The sequence below is a fragment of the Hemibagrus wyckioides genome, linkage group LG07 (genome assembly GCF_019097595.1).
Source record: "Hemibagrus wyckioides isolate EC202008001 linkage group LG07, SWU_Hwy_1.0, whole genome shotgun sequence".
Lineage (NCBI taxonomy): Eukaryota > Metazoa > Chordata > Actinopteri > Siluriformes > Bagridae > Hemibagrus > Hemibagrus wyckioides.
In genome coordinates this window covers 19,156,334-19,174,385 of record NC_080716.1, presented here as the reverse complement: position 1 = coordinate 19,174,385, position 18,052 = coordinate 19,156,334, and the positions used below count along the sequence as shown (strand labels likewise).

The 18,052-nt window shown below is 38.2% G+C and overlaps 2 protein-coding genes across 5 annotated transcripts in view; both read left to right on the top strand.

The window, feature by feature from the left end:
• Positions 1-8,955, top strand: part of col4a6 (collagen, type IV, alpha 6) — an 87,501-nt gene extending 78,546 nt beyond the window's left edge. For all 4 annotated transcript variants that reach the window (XM_058395712.1, XM_058395711.1, XM_058395710.1 and 1 more), the window contains 18 exons: positions 406-570; positions 805-948; positions 1,047-1,166; positions 1,373-1,554; positions 1,692-1,755; positions 1,904-1,978; positions 2,374-2,481; positions 2,576-2,683; positions 2,992-3,063; positions 3,185-3,304; positions 3,668-3,787; positions 4,003-4,164; positions 4,349-4,447; positions 4,653-4,799; positions 5,385-5,501; positions 5,704-5,895; positions 6,081-6,367; positions 6,758-8,955. In XM_058395712.1, coding sequence (XP_058251695.1) covers positions 406-570; positions 805-948; positions 1,047-1,166; positions 1,373-1,554; positions 1,692-1,755; positions 1,904-1,978; positions 2,374-2,481; positions 2,576-2,683; positions 2,992-3,063; positions 3,185-3,304; positions 3,668-3,787; positions 4,003-4,164; positions 4,349-4,447; positions 4,653-4,799; positions 5,385-5,501; positions 5,704-5,895; positions 6,081-6,367; positions 6,758-7,018 — 2,543 coding nt within the window. In that variant the 3' untranslated portion in view covers positions 7,019-8,955. The remainder of the gene's footprint in view (positions 1-405; positions 571-804; positions 949-1,046; positions 1,167-1,372; positions 1,555-1,691; positions 1,756-1,903; positions 1,979-2,373; positions 2,482-2,575; positions 2,684-2,991; positions 3,064-3,184; positions 3,305-3,667; positions 3,788-4,002; positions 4,165-4,348; positions 4,448-4,652; positions 4,800-5,384; positions 5,502-5,703; positions 5,896-6,080; positions 6,368-6,757) is intronic.
• Positions 8,956-11,246: 2,291 nt separating this feature from the next.
• Positions 11,247-16,811, top strand: ankrd46b (ankyrin repeat domain 46b). The gene is made up of 4 exons (XM_058393881.1): positions 11,247-11,397; positions 13,893-14,235; positions 14,736-14,894; positions 15,279-16,811. Exons 2-4 carry the CDS (start codon positions 13,925-13,927, stop codon positions 15,493-15,495), a joined length of 687 nt encoding a protein of 228 aa, XP_058249864.1. The 5' UTR covers positions 11,247-11,397; positions 13,893-13,924; the 3' UTR covers positions 15,496-16,811.
• The last annotated feature ends 1,241 nt before the right edge of the window (positions 16,812-18,052 follow it).

Here is an 18,052-nt window from a genome sequence, read left to right as displayed (position 1 = left end):
GCAGTAAGATTTGTGTTAATTTGTTCTGTGCTCAGTATAAGATATCATATAAATGTACAATTTCTAGATTGTTGATGGTGGTTTCTGTATACCACAAAATGCTGGAACATTCTGGTTTCCTGGATAACATAGTATATTATTTGCTTACTGTCTGGTATAGGAATTATCACATAAACAGTCCTTTAAGCATGCAGCTGATTATTATTTTGTGAAATCTCGTGAAATACCCCTACTCTTAAAAGTCAGTAGTAAACCCTATCAATTCATTGGCTGACTGAAGGCTCATCTTCATCTTCAAGTGTGCTGCAGCTGATGCTATTACTAACCTGAAAGAGTTTGCTATTGTTATGCCAAATACAATGTGAATTGAATTGACATTTAACCCTCATGTTGGTGGTCTCCCAGGCTTCCCAGGACTCAAGGGTGAAAGAGGAGACCCAGGACGACAAGGCTTGGGTAGGAAGGGATTTCCTGGATCACCTGGAATTCCAGGACCAAAAGGACAAATGGGCCGTCCTGGAGCTACTGTTTCAGGACGTAATGGCCAGCCAGGAAGGCCAGGGGTGAAAGGTGTGAAGAAATCTAAGGCATTCCTGACAGGATTCCAAGACATATTATTTTTAGCTTCCTTCCAAAAATAAAAGCATTATTGCAAATAAAGCATCTATATTGCCAGATAGCTAATTCATCACATTTCACACATTAAATTTTCCATGTCCTTCTTAATCTTTATAAAAGTATCAGTACACTAACAATATTCCAGCCATTATACAAAAAGACTGAATTGACATGTGCATTTAATAGGGGAGAAGGGATTACCTGGATTGTTGGGATTCCCTGGATCACCTGGAATTTTTGGAACTTCCGGACAGACAGGACGTAAAGGTCAACCTGGAGTGCCAGGATTGAATGGCATACTTGGAGTTGATGGGCCTGTTGGTGTTAAAGGTATACTAAAAACCTAACAATTAACATGAGATATGATTTGATTTTTATTTTATAACATACAAAAATGGATTATAAATCCGTGTGTTTGTGTTTTCTAGGGGACATTGGAGAACCAGGACTACCAGGACCTCCTGCTACACCCGTTGCAGTGACTCTGATAAAAGGGGAGAAAGGTTTTCTTGGAGCTACAGGACTGCATGGTTTTCCAGGACCACGGGGTACAGAAACACAACTATGAACACCAACTCTAATTTATCCATGAACAGAAAACTATAGAATTCAGAATGAAAGCATTTTGCATATTATAGTGTTCCTTTCCTCTGGTTGTCAAAGTTTAGCCTGAAAATGAACTCACACCCAGCAGTTACTTTTGGTTTTTGCATCATCCCATACCAGTAATATGACAGGCATTGTCTTTAAACAGGTAATAAGGGATTCCCAGGTTTACCTGGCAGTTCAGGCTTTCCTGGTCAGCCAGGATTTGCTGACCTAGCTAAGGGTCTGCCTGGTGATCCAGGTTTCCAAGGACGCCCAGGTCCTTCAGGATTTTTAGGACCCAAAGGCTCACCTGGTGTTTTAGGTTTCCCTGGCATGCCTGGACCTAGGGTAAGCCCATTTAATGTGTACTGCCAATCTAGCTAAATAATTGTATAAAAGTAACCTACAGTAGGAAATAGGCAATGCAGCTCCATGAAAATATAACAACAGAGTTTTTCTAATACATTTTTATTCCTTTTTTACAGGGTGATGATGGAGTTCCTGGTATTTTTGGATCACCTGGAGCTTTAGGACTGGCAGGAAACAAAGGTGAATTCTTCTTTGCATATGAATAACTTTGCCCACTAGAACAAGCCCTTTCTGTAAAGTAAAGTATGTAAAAGTATGTGTAAAGTATGCCTGTGTCACTGGGTATATTTAACAATTAAATACTCATCCCATGCATTTTATTGTAAAGGTCAGAAAGGAGACTCTACTGGAGTACCTGGGGCCCCTGGAAGAAAGGGATCGGTGGGGGATTTTGGATTCCCTGGTGAGTTTAAATTTTTTTTGGTTAATTACTTACATATAACAGCATACTAAAAAGATTGTTTAGAATGATTAACTGTTTTATTTGACTGACTTTCATATAATGGATAAGACATATTAAGCCTGAGGAGATTATGAAAAGTGACCTTGTACTTTATTATTAAAAAAGTACAAACAAATGTCTAGAGACCCCAGTGTTTTGTTATGATAAACTTGTTCATAAACAATGTTTTACCAAATTAAAATAAATTAATAAATGTATAATGTGAACAATATATACTGATGAATGTGAACAGGTCGCTAAAAAAGGCATTCTTTAATGCTATGAATCCTATAACATAAAATGGCATATTTTTCTTATTTATTATATTATTTGTACATTTAATTGTTTTTGCACAGGTCTCCCAGGCTTTGCAGGTGATCCAGGTTCTCCAGGTTTTCCAGGAGGGTTTGGATATCCTGGGCAGAAAGGTCAACCTGGAGATCCAGGAACAAATGGACATAGAGGTAACTTTTTTTGCACATGCATCTTCTTGTAATTAATTATAATATCAAGGTGAAGTTTTTTAAATTGTCTTGCACATCATGCGACTTCTGTCAGGTCCACCTGGGTTCCAAGGCACTAGGGGTCTCCCTGGCTTTCCAGGACAAAGGGGACAGGACGGTGAACAAGGTTTCCTTGGGCCTCCAGGTCGGCCAGGGGAGAAAGGTCAGTCTATTCCAAAAAAATATTTTTCTTCTACAGATACAGCCAGAAATTCTTTCATGTTTGCTGCATATGTTGTTTTCATGCAAGACATGTCTTTGTTGGCAGCCAAACATCCAGAAACAAGCTAGGTTTCTAATCAAATACCCAGCAAAAATCTTAAATTCCAGAAGCTTATAATTCCTGGTTTTAGTAACTGAATTTCTAATTTTATGGCAACTATTGCAACTTTACATAACTGCTTCACAATGCAAATCTTGTGTTATTAAAGTGTATGTTTAATAACATTATCTTTTCTAATTCCATTATAGGTTTATCTGGAGCCCCTGGTTTAGATGGACTCAATGGACTTTCAGGTGCCAGAGGACCACCAGGAGTACCGGGTAAGAATATCTCAAGTTTTTGATACTTCATACATTCCAAATGGGTCCAAACATAGTCAACAGCCCCCTCGCAGTAGACCATCTACTTAAAACTCAAAATAACAGTTAAATCTGTCCACAGGTGGAATAGGGAACGGTCAGCCTGGAGCCCCTGGACTTAATGGACTAAAGGGAGAAAGAGGCTCATCACTGCCTGGAGCACTGGGATTTCCTGGAGTAAAGGGATCCAGAGGAGATACTGGTGAGAAAATAATATACATTATAAAGAGATTTTTCAATACAGTCACAGTATATAGCTAGATAGCACCAAAAGCATTTTCAAAAGCAGTTTTCAAGCAAATTCAGCCATTCAAGCAACTTAAAACAAGCAGATTGTTTAGTGCTACCCCCAGCTCTGCCCAATCCTACTACTACCACTATCTCACTACTACCACTATTACTACTATTACCTTCTTAATATTCTCTATTTGAAAAATATCTCACTTTATTGAATAATATTAAGTAAACAGCTAATGCTCTGCAAGATCCAGAGATATCTGTTTTATGACTGCATGTGGCAGTATTTGTCCCATTATGTTGATTGTATTCTTGTGGTGTTTATTAGGTTACCCTGGACATCCTGGGTTCCCAGGTCCTCCAGGTCCTCCTGGTTTACCATCTCTTTCTAGTGGCATTTTTGGTCCACCAGGAGATGCTGGTCTACCTGGACTAGATGGTGAAAGAGGTAAGTCTGTTCTTTTTTAATTACTGCCCAGTTACGTAAAATAATCTTCTGAGCATGGAGCAAAGAGATCTGAAAAAAGTCTGAGACCTGATTCAAAATGGTTGTTTTGCAAAATGCCACTCCCAACACACTGTTCTAACTTTCTGGCTCCTTGTCTAACTGATCTTTCAATGGGAAACTCATATGAGGACCTTTTTAAAATGTCTCTTTCATAGGTTTTCTTGGACCCCTTGGTCCTCCTGGTCCATCTGGGCCTGGAACAGAACAGGGCGACAGAGGAGATCCTGGATTTCCTGGATTACCTGGAATCGCTGGCAAAGCTGGTGAACCTGGATTTGCAGGAGGACGTGGGCCACCTGGCAACCCTGGATTTAAAGGTGTTTATATAGAGAATCTTTATAACACTACCCATCAAGATACTGAGCTCTTAGCTTCATGACTAAGTGTTCATTTCTGTATTTTGTTAATCCATATTCAAAAACTGTAGTCACTGCATAATGGTCTGAAAGTTCATTCAATTTCATTTTCCAAGGATTGTCTGTCTCTAAATGTTTCCCTCAGGACCGAGAGGTGATCCTGGAGTTAGTGGACTAACAGGACGTCCAGGCTTCCCTGGAGATCAGGGAAGTTATGGTAGCAAAGGTCCAAAAGGATATAAGGGTCAGTAAACACACTCAGTGGGTCTGTTGAAATATATATACATATATATATATATATATATATATATATATATATATATAAAACGCAACAATCAACAGTAAGCATTGGCATTAAAGTCCAGTTAATTTACCTTACGTGTACTTCTTTAAAGTTAGTTACTATCTTAACTACGTGCCATATTATGAACTCTAGCTCTTGTTTTCAGGTGCACCTGGTAAAAAAGGCCTTCCAGGAACTGTTTTACAAGAACCCTTTAAAAACTTGCCATTTGGGGATCCTGGTCCACAAGGACCCTCTGGCCCTCCTGGTTATAAAGGATCAGCAGGCCAACCTGGCTTCCCTGGACGTCCAGGTGAGCTGCACATCACAGTTAATCATTTTTTAAAACTATTTATTGTCCAAATAATGTTGATTACTTATGGTCAAGCATAAGTAGTACCATTCTTTATACCTTTGTAAGTTTTATTCTCATTTTATTTGAGTTAATTATAGCAAAGCACTAACAAACAATTCCAACTTGTGATGAAAAATCATGGCTAAAAACACACAAGGGTCAGTCGATGTGCAAATCCAGTTATCAAAAAACCTAAGGGATAGTCTAAAGCAAAGGAACTACACAATAATAGAGGTATAAAGACATATGAAAATACTTAGCAGCTGTGAAAGGGGATGTCTCTTTTAATGTGTATGTGAGTGTGAATACATGAATAAAAGTTCAGTGACTGTGAACATGACAGTTCCTGTGCTTTAAAAGTTGTAGTATGGAGCAGCCATGATTGTAGGTCTTGGTGTGTTTTGGGAAATGTAGTTTGCTGCCGATGTGAGAGTTGAGGGACTTAACAAACCCTTGCTTACAGTTTTATAGTTTACATTAAAGTACAGTGTAGTTTACTGTATTGCATATAAATAATACATGTCATTTTGTTTATATCTTTAGGACCCAAAGGAAAAATTGGACCAGTTGGCAAACCTGGTCGCACTGGTCCACCTGGACATTCAGGACACACTGGAGACCCTGGAATTCCAGGATATCAAGGACCTGTTGGTTATTCAGGTCAGTAAACCAAATCTGAGAGCAGTGACTAAAGACATAAGGCTTGAAAGAGAATGGAATTTTTCATAGCATCTGAGGGGATTTAAGACCATCGCATCTCCAGGTGATTTTTAATGAGGCCGGAGCATCCACTGTAATTACTCATCAACAGAAAACTGTTAATAAGCCTCACTTTTTTTACCACTCTTTTCTCATTGCTCAGGTTTACCTGGTAGGCAGGGACAAGCAGGTCCTCCAGGTTTGCCTGGACGTGCCATTGGGATCGGCTACACTTTGGTGAAGCACAGCCAGTCCAGTCAGGTGCCAATGTGCCCTCAGGGCATGAACAAGTTGTGGGACGGCTACAGTTTGCTTTATGTAGAAGGACAGGAGAAGGCGCATAACCAAGACCTGGGTAAGATACTTTTATAACAATAACATCAACAAATATGCACAGACATTTTATTGTCCCTTGTGTACAACATGTAAATATCAGTATAATGATACTATTATTTTAGCATTCATTAATGTTTATTTCAGTGGTCTTCCATCATTTGTTTTCTCCTTTTTCTCCCTACAACCTTCTCTCTGGTCTCTCAGGATTGGCCGGCTCTTGCCTGCCACGTTTCAGCACTATTCCCTTCCTTTACTGTACAGCCAACGAACTCTGTTATTATGCCAGCCGCAATGACAAGTCCTACTGGCTGTCCACAACAGCACCTATTCCCATGATGCCTGTGGCTGATGAGCAGATTATTCCCTACATCAGTCGTTGTTCAGTGTGCGAAGCCCCATCTCAAGCTGTGGCCGTCCACAGCCAAGACATCACTATTCCCCCATGTCCACAGGGGTGGAGGAGCCTGTGGATTGGTTACTCATTTCTTATGGTGAGACATATACCCATACACACTCTGTTTACCGTTTCTCCTCTAAAAAAATAGAATGTTCATGGATTTTCTGAATAGTAATTGTTTTTTGTATGCTTGCAGGCTGGGTAATAAACAGACTGCTACAATTTTATATGAGATATAAGATACTGGCAGGAACGGTACTATATTGTTACCGTTAAGCTAAGCTATGTGTTACTCTCTAAGAAAGCTATAAATATACTGTATATCTGACTACAAAAGAAAATGCTCCAAGCCTGTGAGAAATCTACCTCCAGCCATCTGAAGTGCCATATGTTCCATAATTTTCTGTATAGTACAAGCAAGGAAGCCTTGCCTTTATTTTGTGTTGGTGATTGTAACTCTGTGTTACCGTTTGTCTCTCCTCAGCACACGGCTGCAGGGGCTGAGGGAGGTGGCCAGTCTCTGGTTTCTCCTGGCTCGTGTTTAGAAGACTTCCGCGCAACACCTTTTATTGAATGCAACGGCGCTCGGGGCACCTGTTTCTTCTTCAACAACAAGCATAGCTTCTGGCTAACCACTGTTCAACCAGAGAGGCAGTTTACAAAAAGTCCTGATTCAGAGACACTGAAGGGAGATCAGTATCGTGGCCGCCTCAGCCGCTGCCAGGTCTGCATGAAGATCTTGTAGCCTGTGCACACTCCAGGAAAAGAAAGAGGACTTTTAAAAGAAAGAATAAAAAACAAGAAATAAGAAAGCAAATACTGATTGATTGATTGATTGATTGATTGATTGATTGATTGATTGATTGATTGATTGAGTGACTATATGAAAGACGCTATTCAGGGTGATTTTTGGAGCCTTCTTTTTGTGGCCATGGTTAGGAGCTCCAAGTAAAGATTTCTTTTATTTCACTTATCAACATTGGTGCTATGAGAAACTGCAACATTTTATTTTTATTTTAACTACTCAATGTTTGTATTACGTATTCACGGCTACCTCGGAGAGTGTGTCCCAAATCCCCGATGGGAAGCACTGAAATATTAATGTGAGACTGCAGGCATTTTGTAACACAAGCCAAAATCTTCTTGGTCACTTTGTTAAAAGTTTGCAAGTCTGGATCAATGATGGCATATGGAACAAACTATAATAACTTTTTGTTTGTTACTGGGGAAAGTGGGCAAATGGGAAAACCAGCACTTTGTGGTGTACACAAATGCGGAAGATTGTGGCTTGTGGTTAACACTTGAAATTATAATCCTCTATAACCCCCACACATGTACCCTTAATGTATTGCACTGAAATTAATATCTGGGGAAAAAATAAGAATCTTCTCAAATGTATAAAATGAACATTCCACATTTACCAACAAGTCTCACATAATCAAACACTGATTAATAGACTTCAGTCTTTACATACAGAAAAAACTAAATCATTTTCATACTCGTACTCATAATTTCCTTTACTTTTATGACAGTGTTGCCTATAAGAAGCTATTCAGCTGAGCAGAACATCTACATATTAGATATTCACTAGTACACTTCACATCCAAAAGTATACCAGAAATGTTCCTGGAAATATCTGTAATCTCTGCTGTTATCCTTTAGTCTTTCTACAGTCTCTTAAAGAGACAGGTTAATATGTAACCACTATATTCATTAGCTTCTTAAGCTCTCTTTGGTAGCCCTGAGTTTTCATTATGGATTCATCTGTAATGTGTGTAAACCGTTAAATTGCAGTTTCATCCCAAGGTAGGAAAGAAATGATGTAGTAAAATGCGAAACGTGGGTGTATGATTTGTACATTAAGGATGGTTTATAAAAGCATATATATCGTGATGTGTATATTAAATAACAGTATTGGTATTTTTCTTACACTGATTTACATGTAATGACATAAATACAGTTTTCCCTGTATAAATTTAGGCCTATCACATAGCTAGATTTCCAGTATTAGTTTTGGTGCAGAGATTCTTCTTCTTTTTGTTTCTTTTTTTTTTTTCTTTTTTTTTACCAAAGATGTTACAAAGTATAATTGTGCTTCCTAATAAATAGTGTTAACACTAAATTATACGAATGGACCCCACTGACCTGTCATTTATTACATTAATTACATGTACAGACACGGTGCAGACATAAACTGTACTGAAGTATGGATTTAAGGTGTGTACTTTATCAGTCAAATCCAAAACAATCCATAAAAAGTAAGAGTATGCATAGTTTATCATATGTATTGCTGATTTACATCTCTGGGTAATTCGAATCAACAAACTAAAGAGCCCTAGAAAATTGTGTTAAGCACATGCATAAATGGAGTATAAATATGGATACCTTTTTTCCTTTATAGTTTGGCATATGTTTTAACATGCTTCAACATGCACCAACAAATAAAAAGCAGTCCCAGCTTTGAGATTTTCCCATGAAATTTTACTACTTGCACTACTATAGTTGTTTTTTTTAAAATCAGAAGATTGGGAACTATAGTCCTATCTTAAAATATGTAACAAATGGTAAGATCACATTTACTGACCTACATGTATTTTCAACTTTTGTTGTATTGAAATAAGTAGGCTATGTGCATGGGTTACTGTAGTTAAGCTACAAATAAAATAACAGTATGGCATGGTGGCACAGTGGTAGTGTTGTCTACTCACAGATACAAGACTCTGTTCATGTTCTCCCTATGTCAATGTGGGCTAAATTGCCCATGAGTGAGTAATGGACTGAGGTCACATCACATCCTTGGTGTCACATTCACTGCAACCCTGACAGGATAAAGCAGTTACTGAACAAGAATGAGTCAACAAGAAGAACAAGGGAAAGGGTTTATACTAAACTATATGGCTAAAAATTGGACAACTTCCACTCTCCTAGAAAGGCTTTCCAATAGACTTTGAAAAGTGGCTGTGGGAATTTGCTTATTCAGCTATAAGAGCTTTAGTGAGGTCAGGACTCTAAGCAGGTCAGACCAATTGAGTGCTTCCATTCCAACCTTTGTGCTCATGTCATCCTAGAACAGGTTTGTACCTTTTCTTTTCAGTGAAGTGAAATTATAATGCAAAAGCATATACAACTGAGGTAGCCCCACAGATGGGTGAGATGGTCAGGTGTGGTAGACAAGCTTTTGAGCATATAGCGTACATGTAGAAATGAAACTGTAACAGTAAATATATAGACGTAATCCACTATATGAATGTATTATGCTCTACTTAATCTCATTGTTCACTTTGTCAAAAGTGTGCTAGTCTAAATTGATGATGAAAAACTATATATTTTTTTGTTTGTGATTAGGAAAAGTGGGCACTTTGTGGTGTAGACAAATGAGGAGGATTGTTGCTATTGGTTACCATTTGAAATTATAATTCTAACCCTCTCTAACTCCCCACACATGTACCCTTAAAGTATTGCACTGAAACGAATATCTGGGGAAAAAATAAGAATCTATTTAACTGTATAAAATGAACATTCCACTTTTACCTACAAAAGTCTCACATAGTCAAACACTGATGGGTGAGATGGTCGGGTGTGATAGACATACCTCTGAGCATATAGTGTATATGTACAAATGAAACAGTAACAGTAAATATATAGAAGTAAATCACTCTAGAAATGTATTATGCTCTAGTTAATCTCATTGTTGTACTTTATTTATTACAGCAGGCGTATACTATATGTAGTAATACAAAACAATTTAGTACCTTGGTGAGAGGTGTTAGGGAAACATACATTTTTTAAAAAATATATTACAATACTTAAGTGTCAGTCATGTCTAGACTTTTTAGTGGAGATGAAATTGCATTCTCACAGCTCCAGGGTACACGGTTTAATACTGAGCATTGGTTACAGTAGACTAGCTCCAGGTGCATGGTGCCCTGTGATGGATCCCATTTCCTCCTCAAGTCCATTGTTCCCATGCTAAAGCAGATCCTGAAGAAAAATGAGTAAATGCATGTTACACACTGATTAGCCATATCATTATGACCACCAGCCTAATATTGTGTTGGTCCTCCATTTGCTACCAAAACAGCCCTGACTCCACTAGATCCCTGAAGGTGTGCTGTGGTATCTGGCACCAAGATGTTAGCAGCAGATCCTTTAAGTCCTCTAAGTTGCAAGGTGGGGCCTCCATGGATCGGACTTGTTTGTCCACCTCTCACAGATGCTTGATTGGATAGAGATCTGGGGAACTTGGAAGCCGCCGGCTTGCCTTCTTCCCACAGTGCATCCTGGTGCCATGTCTTCCCCTGGTAAGCAACACACATGCACAAGGCCATCCACGTGATGTAAAAGAAAACATGATTCATCAGACCAGACCACCTTCTTCCACTGCTCTGGGGTCCAGTTCTGATGCTCACATGCCCATTGTTGGTGCTTTCTGTGGTGCACAGGGGTCGGCAAGGGCACCCTGACTGGTCTGTGGTTATGCAGCCCCATACGAAACAAACTGTGATGCACTGTGTATTCTGACAGCTTTCTATCAGAACCAGCATTAACTTCTTCAGCAATTTGAGCAACAGTAGCTCGTCTGTTTGATCGGATCACACGGGCCAGCCTTCGCTCAGAAACTTACATCAATGAGCCTTGGCTGTCCAAGACACTGTCGCCGGTTCACCACTGTTCCTTATTTGGACCACTTTTGATAGATACTGACCACTGCAGACCGGGAACACCCCACCAGAGCTGCAGTTTTGGAGATGCTCTGATCCAGTCATCTAGCCATCACAATTCAGTCCTTGTCAAACTCGCTCAAATCCTTACACTTGTCCATTTTTCCTGCTTCTAACACATCAACTCTGAGGACAAAATGTTCACTTGCTGCCTGATGTATCCCACCCACTAACAGGTGCCATGATGAGGAGATAATCAGTGTCATTCACCTCACCTCTCAGTGCTCATAAGCCGAGGCGAAGTTGTCTAAGCTTTCTCCAGTCCTCTAGATGGTGGTGTGGCGCTTTAGTCGCAAAGCGTTACAGATATTGCAGTGCCTTCAGCATCAATACAAACAACAGTCCCGCTGTGGAATAGCTGCGAAATAATATTTTCTCAACTGATTTTGTTCATTATAAACAGGTAAAAAACGCATTTAGTTTAGCACACCAAGGGCAGCTTTGATGTGCATAGTGTATTCTGTACATTTTTAAAGGCTTTATTATGTGTCTTTGTTATTTAAGCTGCGTAACCAGGCATATGAACTAGTGTGAATGTGATCCAGTAATCTGAAAGGTTTGCACACTGGTGGATAGTCTCAGGTCTTCTCGGTGTTGTTAGTGTCCAGTGCAGTGAGCAGTGTCTGGTGTAATGCTGTGGGTAAGGTGGGGCAGGGCACTTGCGATACTGGTTTCACAAGGAAATTGATAGATCATCTTTTTTTCAGAATTTCTTTGAAACGCTATTTACAGAAATTCACCTTCCGTTTTGTTAGGATATGACAATTCAATTGCAGTAATAACGTCGGGTGTTTGTTTATTTATTCATTTATTTATTTATTTATTTATTATTCACGCCCTGCTCGCGCACTATTCTCCAAACAGCACATAACTGACTATAAACACACAAAGGCACACGCTTAATCATATAAAACAATTAACTCCATCGTTTTTGCCGCAGAACTAAAGATGATAATGACATAATATGTCAACAAACTATCTGCATTGAGGGTTATAGTGTTGGTTGGTGTTGTTGTTTTCACTGTATCCAGTTCTGTTTGTTTGGTGCTTTTAATAATAGACAATATACCAAAGCAGATGGAGAGAAATCCAGATATAGATTTATATTTAGGTTTCTAATGAACCAGACAGAGGTGATGGTGGCAAGGACAAACTGAGAGAATGAGGATGAAACATTGAGAGGAAACAAACTGAGGCTCATTCTGGTGAAACCTGCATAGTAGGATTATAAATCATTACTCTAGGGTTAGGGTTAGTTAAATAGTATTGGTAAGTATGTTAAAATGTTGAGCAATATGAACAGCATAGTCTTTAAGCAAGTCCAGCTGAGGTCATCAGTTTTCTGGTGTTGTGATATGGACAGTGAAAAGCCTCTGTCACTGTGACTGTGGATATCACACTGGATCCCTTATAACTATGAACTTTACGGCAAACTAATTCAAAAAAAATGTCATTTACATGCAATGTAAATTCTAAAATAATGCATTTGCTATATGGATGTATTGTTATTCATTCATACTGTCATATATTTTAACTTTAAAATGTTGAGTATGATTTTTAGTAATTATTTTAGATCTTAATTTTTTAAATATTATTTTTGTTAGATTTTCCTTAAGGACCATTTATTTTTTTTTAATCATAAAATGTCCAATCAGAAGTTAATTTCTTTATCTTTTTCTTTTTTTTCCCTTTTTTTTGTGGTGAAAAGATGCCAGATAACCAAGCCAGTGATATTCCTTGGGTTTTTATACTGATACTTTTTATGCACTTTTTTTTTTTTTTACACATCCCTTGTTGATAATAAAGTATCTGCTTCAGGGAATTTTCTTCCTATAGAGGAAACTCAGGAACATATAGGAAACTTATACAAATACAGGTAGAACAGGCAGATAAAAGTAATAACCTGAGTTCATGATCAAATCCATGACTCTAGAGCTGTGAGGCAACAATGCTATGCACTGCTCCATTTAATACAATTCTTTGCCTGCTGTATATGATAAATGGGAATAAATGTTAGGGATAAATAGTAACTTCACTTTAACCTTTATAATTCATTTTCTATGTTTCTATAATTCTGTAAAGCTGCTTTGAGACAATATCCATTGTTAAAAGCGCTATACAAATAAATTGAATTGAAAATTGATTTGAATAAATAGCATTCATGTGATATTTTCAATCATATCTTCAATGGAGTTAGTTCACAGGCAACGTCAAATTTTGGCTTCATATAGTTTTCAGCAAAAACAGAGGAACAAAGTAAATTTTCTTTATGTTTACTTTTCATTTGATGAAATTTCTGGTGAAGTATTAAAAAAAATACAATTTTGTCAGATATTTTGAAGAATAAAGTAAAACATGGTAGAATTATTAATGGTAGTGCTGTTCATTTTGAACAGATAAATGGAAAATTGCATTTCTCCTGGCAAAAGTTTTTCTCTGTCCAGTTATACTTAATTATATTTGAAAATTCATGAGCATACTTGGAAGAAAACTGTAAGCGATTACAAGCTTCAAAATGTCTTCTTTCATGCTCCCTAAAATGTTTATAATCTCAGAAGGAGCCAATTTTTCTGCATAAAGAAAATCACATTTTCAGCCCAGGAAGGGTGGAGGCTGCTGCCTTTCCTGTGAAAGTACTCTTTGCAGAATTTTCCACTTGTTTTTATCTTATGTGTTTGCTTCTCTCGCCTGTCCTCGATTGCATGTTTGCTTGATTGTAGGTGCAGGAAGGGTGTTCTGTACTCAGGAAGATGAATCTCTTGAAAATAAGAGATATAATAGTATAATTATATTATAATAAATAAGAGAAATAAAAGAATCTTTCAAAATTAGGTTGTTTTTTAAGATGGAAAGATCACTGGCCACATATTCACAAATCTTTTGGATTCTCCTTTGCAGGTACGCTGGAATATTCGGAGACCCTCTCGGACATGTCCTATGTCTTCATCAATGACACGTCGCAGACGAGCGTGCCATTACTGCAGGCCTGCATTGATGGAGACCTAGCATTTGCCAGACGACTCCTGGAGACGGGCTGTGATCCTAATATACGTGACAATCGGGGTCGCACCGGCCTCCACCTAGCAGCAGCACGAGGCAATGTGGAGATCTGTCGCTTCCTGCACAAATTTGGAGCAGATCTGTTAGCCACTGATTATCAAGGAAACACAGCTCTGCATCTGTGTGGACATGTCGACACGATTCAGTTCCTGGTCTCCAATGGCCTCAAAATAGACATCTGGTGAGATATTTAATGCTTGTCTCATTTTTTATGAATATACTTAATAGAGTTCTCTAAGCATTAATATATCACCAGTGAAGTGCTGGTTCTTGACTTGAATTTTTGAAGTTTTGATTCTCTGCCAGCAGAATTAGTTCAGTTCCAGCACTGAAGTGTTGTTGGTCTGAAACCAAGGGGTGGGCTCTTTTATATCACCATGACAGAATGCTTAGAAAATATTTAAAAACAAGAAATAAAATGAAATACTCCATCAGAGTTCCCTTGGTAAGAAAATATTCTTGAACAATATGCAGTTAAAAGCCTGCTGCTCTGACCTTGCATGTAATCATTATCTGTAACAATGGCAGCTTTGTGCTGGGTAAAGACTTGGATGTTAAAATGTTGTCTGAAGATCAAATTCAATCTCATGGTTTGTCATTATTTTTTACACCACATTGGATTTGTTGGTTTTACAACAGATGCATCCTGAATGTAGGCTGTATGTATTTGTGTTTGAGCAGTAATCATAATGGCTCTACTCCTCTGGTACTGGCCAAGCGGCGAGGCGTGAATAAAGATGCCATTCGGCTTCTGGAGGGTCTGGAGGAGCAGGAGGTGAAGGGTTTCAACAGAGGCACTCATTCCAAACTAGAGACCATGCAGATGGCAGAGAGTGAGAGGTGAGTGGGCAGAGACTGGCACCACTTTCATTTGACTTGGAGCGTTTTATGGAGGCAGCAGCCTTTGTGTGATTAAAGTCTCCCCCAGATTGGTATATTTATATATACATGATAGGTTACCTGATCAAATATGTATGGAGAGAAAACAACAAATTTCTTGAAAGCTGTCTGAGTGGTCTTTTCAAACACTGTCAGTGAGTGTTTGGGGGATATATTAATGCTCTTGTTTTATTTGTTTTTTGAGTTTTCCCCCCTAATAATAGACTAGTACATGAAAAAGAATTCTTTAAAAAATTTATTAACCGATCTACAATATTTTGTATTGTCTTGTGACTTATACCTGTATTGTCTTGTCATGTATGTGTATTGTTTGTTGATTCCTAGTGCAATGGAGAGCCACTCACTGTTGAACCCCAACCTGCAGAACAGTGAGGGTGTACTGTCCAGTTTTCGCTCGACCTGGCAGGAGTTTGTGGAGGATCTGGGTTTCTGGAGGGTTCTCCTGCTGTTAGTGATCATTGCCCTGCTCTCTCTGGGTATTGCTTACTATGTGAGTGGGGTCCTGCCCTTTTCTGCCAGCCAGCTGGAGCTGGTCCACTGAAAACCACAAATGCACTCAGTTTCAGATCTAGTCTCAGATCCAACAAAGCTGTGTTTTATACAATTTAATGATTTTCCTCATACAAATTAGCTCTTAAGTTACTCTTCTCTGGCTGATGCTGTGTGGAACTAAACTTTTAAGGCACACATAGCTTAACAGGCTACTGTTTTTCAGAAAGTCTTAAAAAACATTAAGTGTTTAAAGCATGGAACGTCTTTGAGCTGGAATTGTTTTGATTTATGGTGTGTTGTGAACAGTGTTAAAAAAAATCTTACAGAATGAAGCCCTACTTTAAATGAATGTACATTTTTATTTCTTTATTTGTATTCTTATAAATACATGACAAGCTTTAGGGGAGTACATTTGCCATTGCTTTCTGGAGTGTAGATTAAGCCATTCCTCACCAGAATCAGCCAAAGTTGTATATGAGGCAGACTAATTTGTGCATATTTAATATTTTCATTCATAGTACAATTTTTTTTTAATTCTTATGCACATGTATAAAAATTATGTTAATTCTATAGTTTGTCTTTCTAGTCATGCTTGCTGTATTACTTTTTATAATGTGTTGACACATCTAGTTGACCAGAATGTAGGACAGTGCAAAGAATTTTTTTTTTACTTATAATATTTCATCTTGTCATTAACTTGGACTTGACACCTTTTACTGGCTTGACCACCTTTTGTTCTGTGTTAGTATGTTGTGATTGTTATCAGAAACTTTGTTACTAAAAAGGATATAAACTCTAATTTTCTCCCCAATATTCAGTTTACTGTTAACACTGGTGATCTGTGAAAAAGTGCAAAGGCTTTTATGGCTTAAGGGCAATTAAGGTCACAAGTGGCTCCTTTTAAAATAGTTGTAAATTTGCAGCGTGAGTTTGTAAGATGATCTCATTTCCATTGTGTCTGTGTAAGTGTCTGATTTTTTCATTCTTCTTTCAAAATCTTCATTTGAAACTTTTTATTTTTTAGCCTGATTAATGCTGCTCAGTTTTCAGCATTATCTACTACAAGCCCCAATATTTTAAGAGACCTAAACCTGATGTGGCATCTTTTCCATCATGTTATTACTGTATTGCCACAGGTGACTGAGTTTGAATTGATCAGTGTCTAATTGAAGGATCTTAGGAAGTTGCTTGTTGTTTACTTATCCTTTGGATATTATGTAAATATTTCAAATGTGTTTTAACAGCACTCACTGTTATTTACTGTTGGAAGCTTTTGTTTCCTGATGAACTATTAAATTACAAATAATATGGATTTGGATTTTGTTACTTTTGTTTCGCTTCAAAAATAAATGTAAGAGAAATGTTCTTGCATTTGTTATAGTGTGTCTGAATATCTTCTGCACTATTCAAGTATGTGTGTATATATGTATATATATATATATATATGTGTGTGTGTGTGTGTATATATATGTATATGTATGTGTGTGTGTGTGTGTGTGTATATATATGTATATGTATATATGTGTATATATATATATATATATATAATATACATACAGCTCTGGAAAAAAAATAAGAGACCACTGCAAAATAATCAGTTTCTTATGTTTGTTTCTTACAGGTCATGTATTGGTGAGATGAACAGTTTTGTTTCATTTTTTGTGAACTGCTGACAATATTTCTCCTAAATTCGTATTGTTATTTAGAGTGTATATTTAAAGGTAATGACAACACATCAAAATAACCCAAGACCATGCAGTATTTGCAGAGCTTTCATAACTCAAGTAAACAAAATGCAAATAATCTGTAAACAAATTTTGTTAATGCTTTGGCTAAATAACATTAAGAAATCAGTATTTGGTGGAATAACCCCGATTTTCATGCGTTTTGGCTCCATGCTCTCCACCAGTTTTTCACATTGCTGTTGGGGAACTTTATACCACTCTTTTTGCAAAAAAGCAAACAGCTCAGCTTTGCTTGATGGTTTGTGACCATCCATCTTCCTCTTGATGACATTCCAGAGGTTTTCAACAGGGCTCAAATCTGGAGATTGGGCAGAGGTTTTTTCCAGAGATATATATAATCAGGTGTTCCAATCACTTCCATGGCCACAGGTGTATAAAATCAAGCACCTAGGCATGCAGACTGTTTTTACAAACATTTGTGAAAGAATGGGTCGCTCTCAGGAGCTCAGTGAATTCCAGCGTGGAACTGTGACAGGATGCCACCTGTGCAACAAATCCAGTCGTGAAATTTCCTCGCTCCTAAATATTCCACAGTCAACTGTCAGCTGTATCATAAGAACGTGGAAGTGTTTGGGAACGACAGCAACTCAGCCACAAAGTGGTAGGCCACGTAAACTGACGGAGCGGGGTCAGCGGATGCTGAGGTGCATAGTGCGAAGAGGTCGCCAACTTTCTGCAGAGTCAATCGCTACAGACCTCCAAACTTCATGTGGCCTTCAGATTAGCTCAAGAACAGTGCGCAGAGAGCTTCATGGAATGGGTTTCCATGGCCGAGCAGCTGCATCCAAGCCATACATCACCAAGTGCAATGCAAAGCGTCGGATGCAGTGGTGTAAAGCACGCCGCCACTGGACTCTAGAG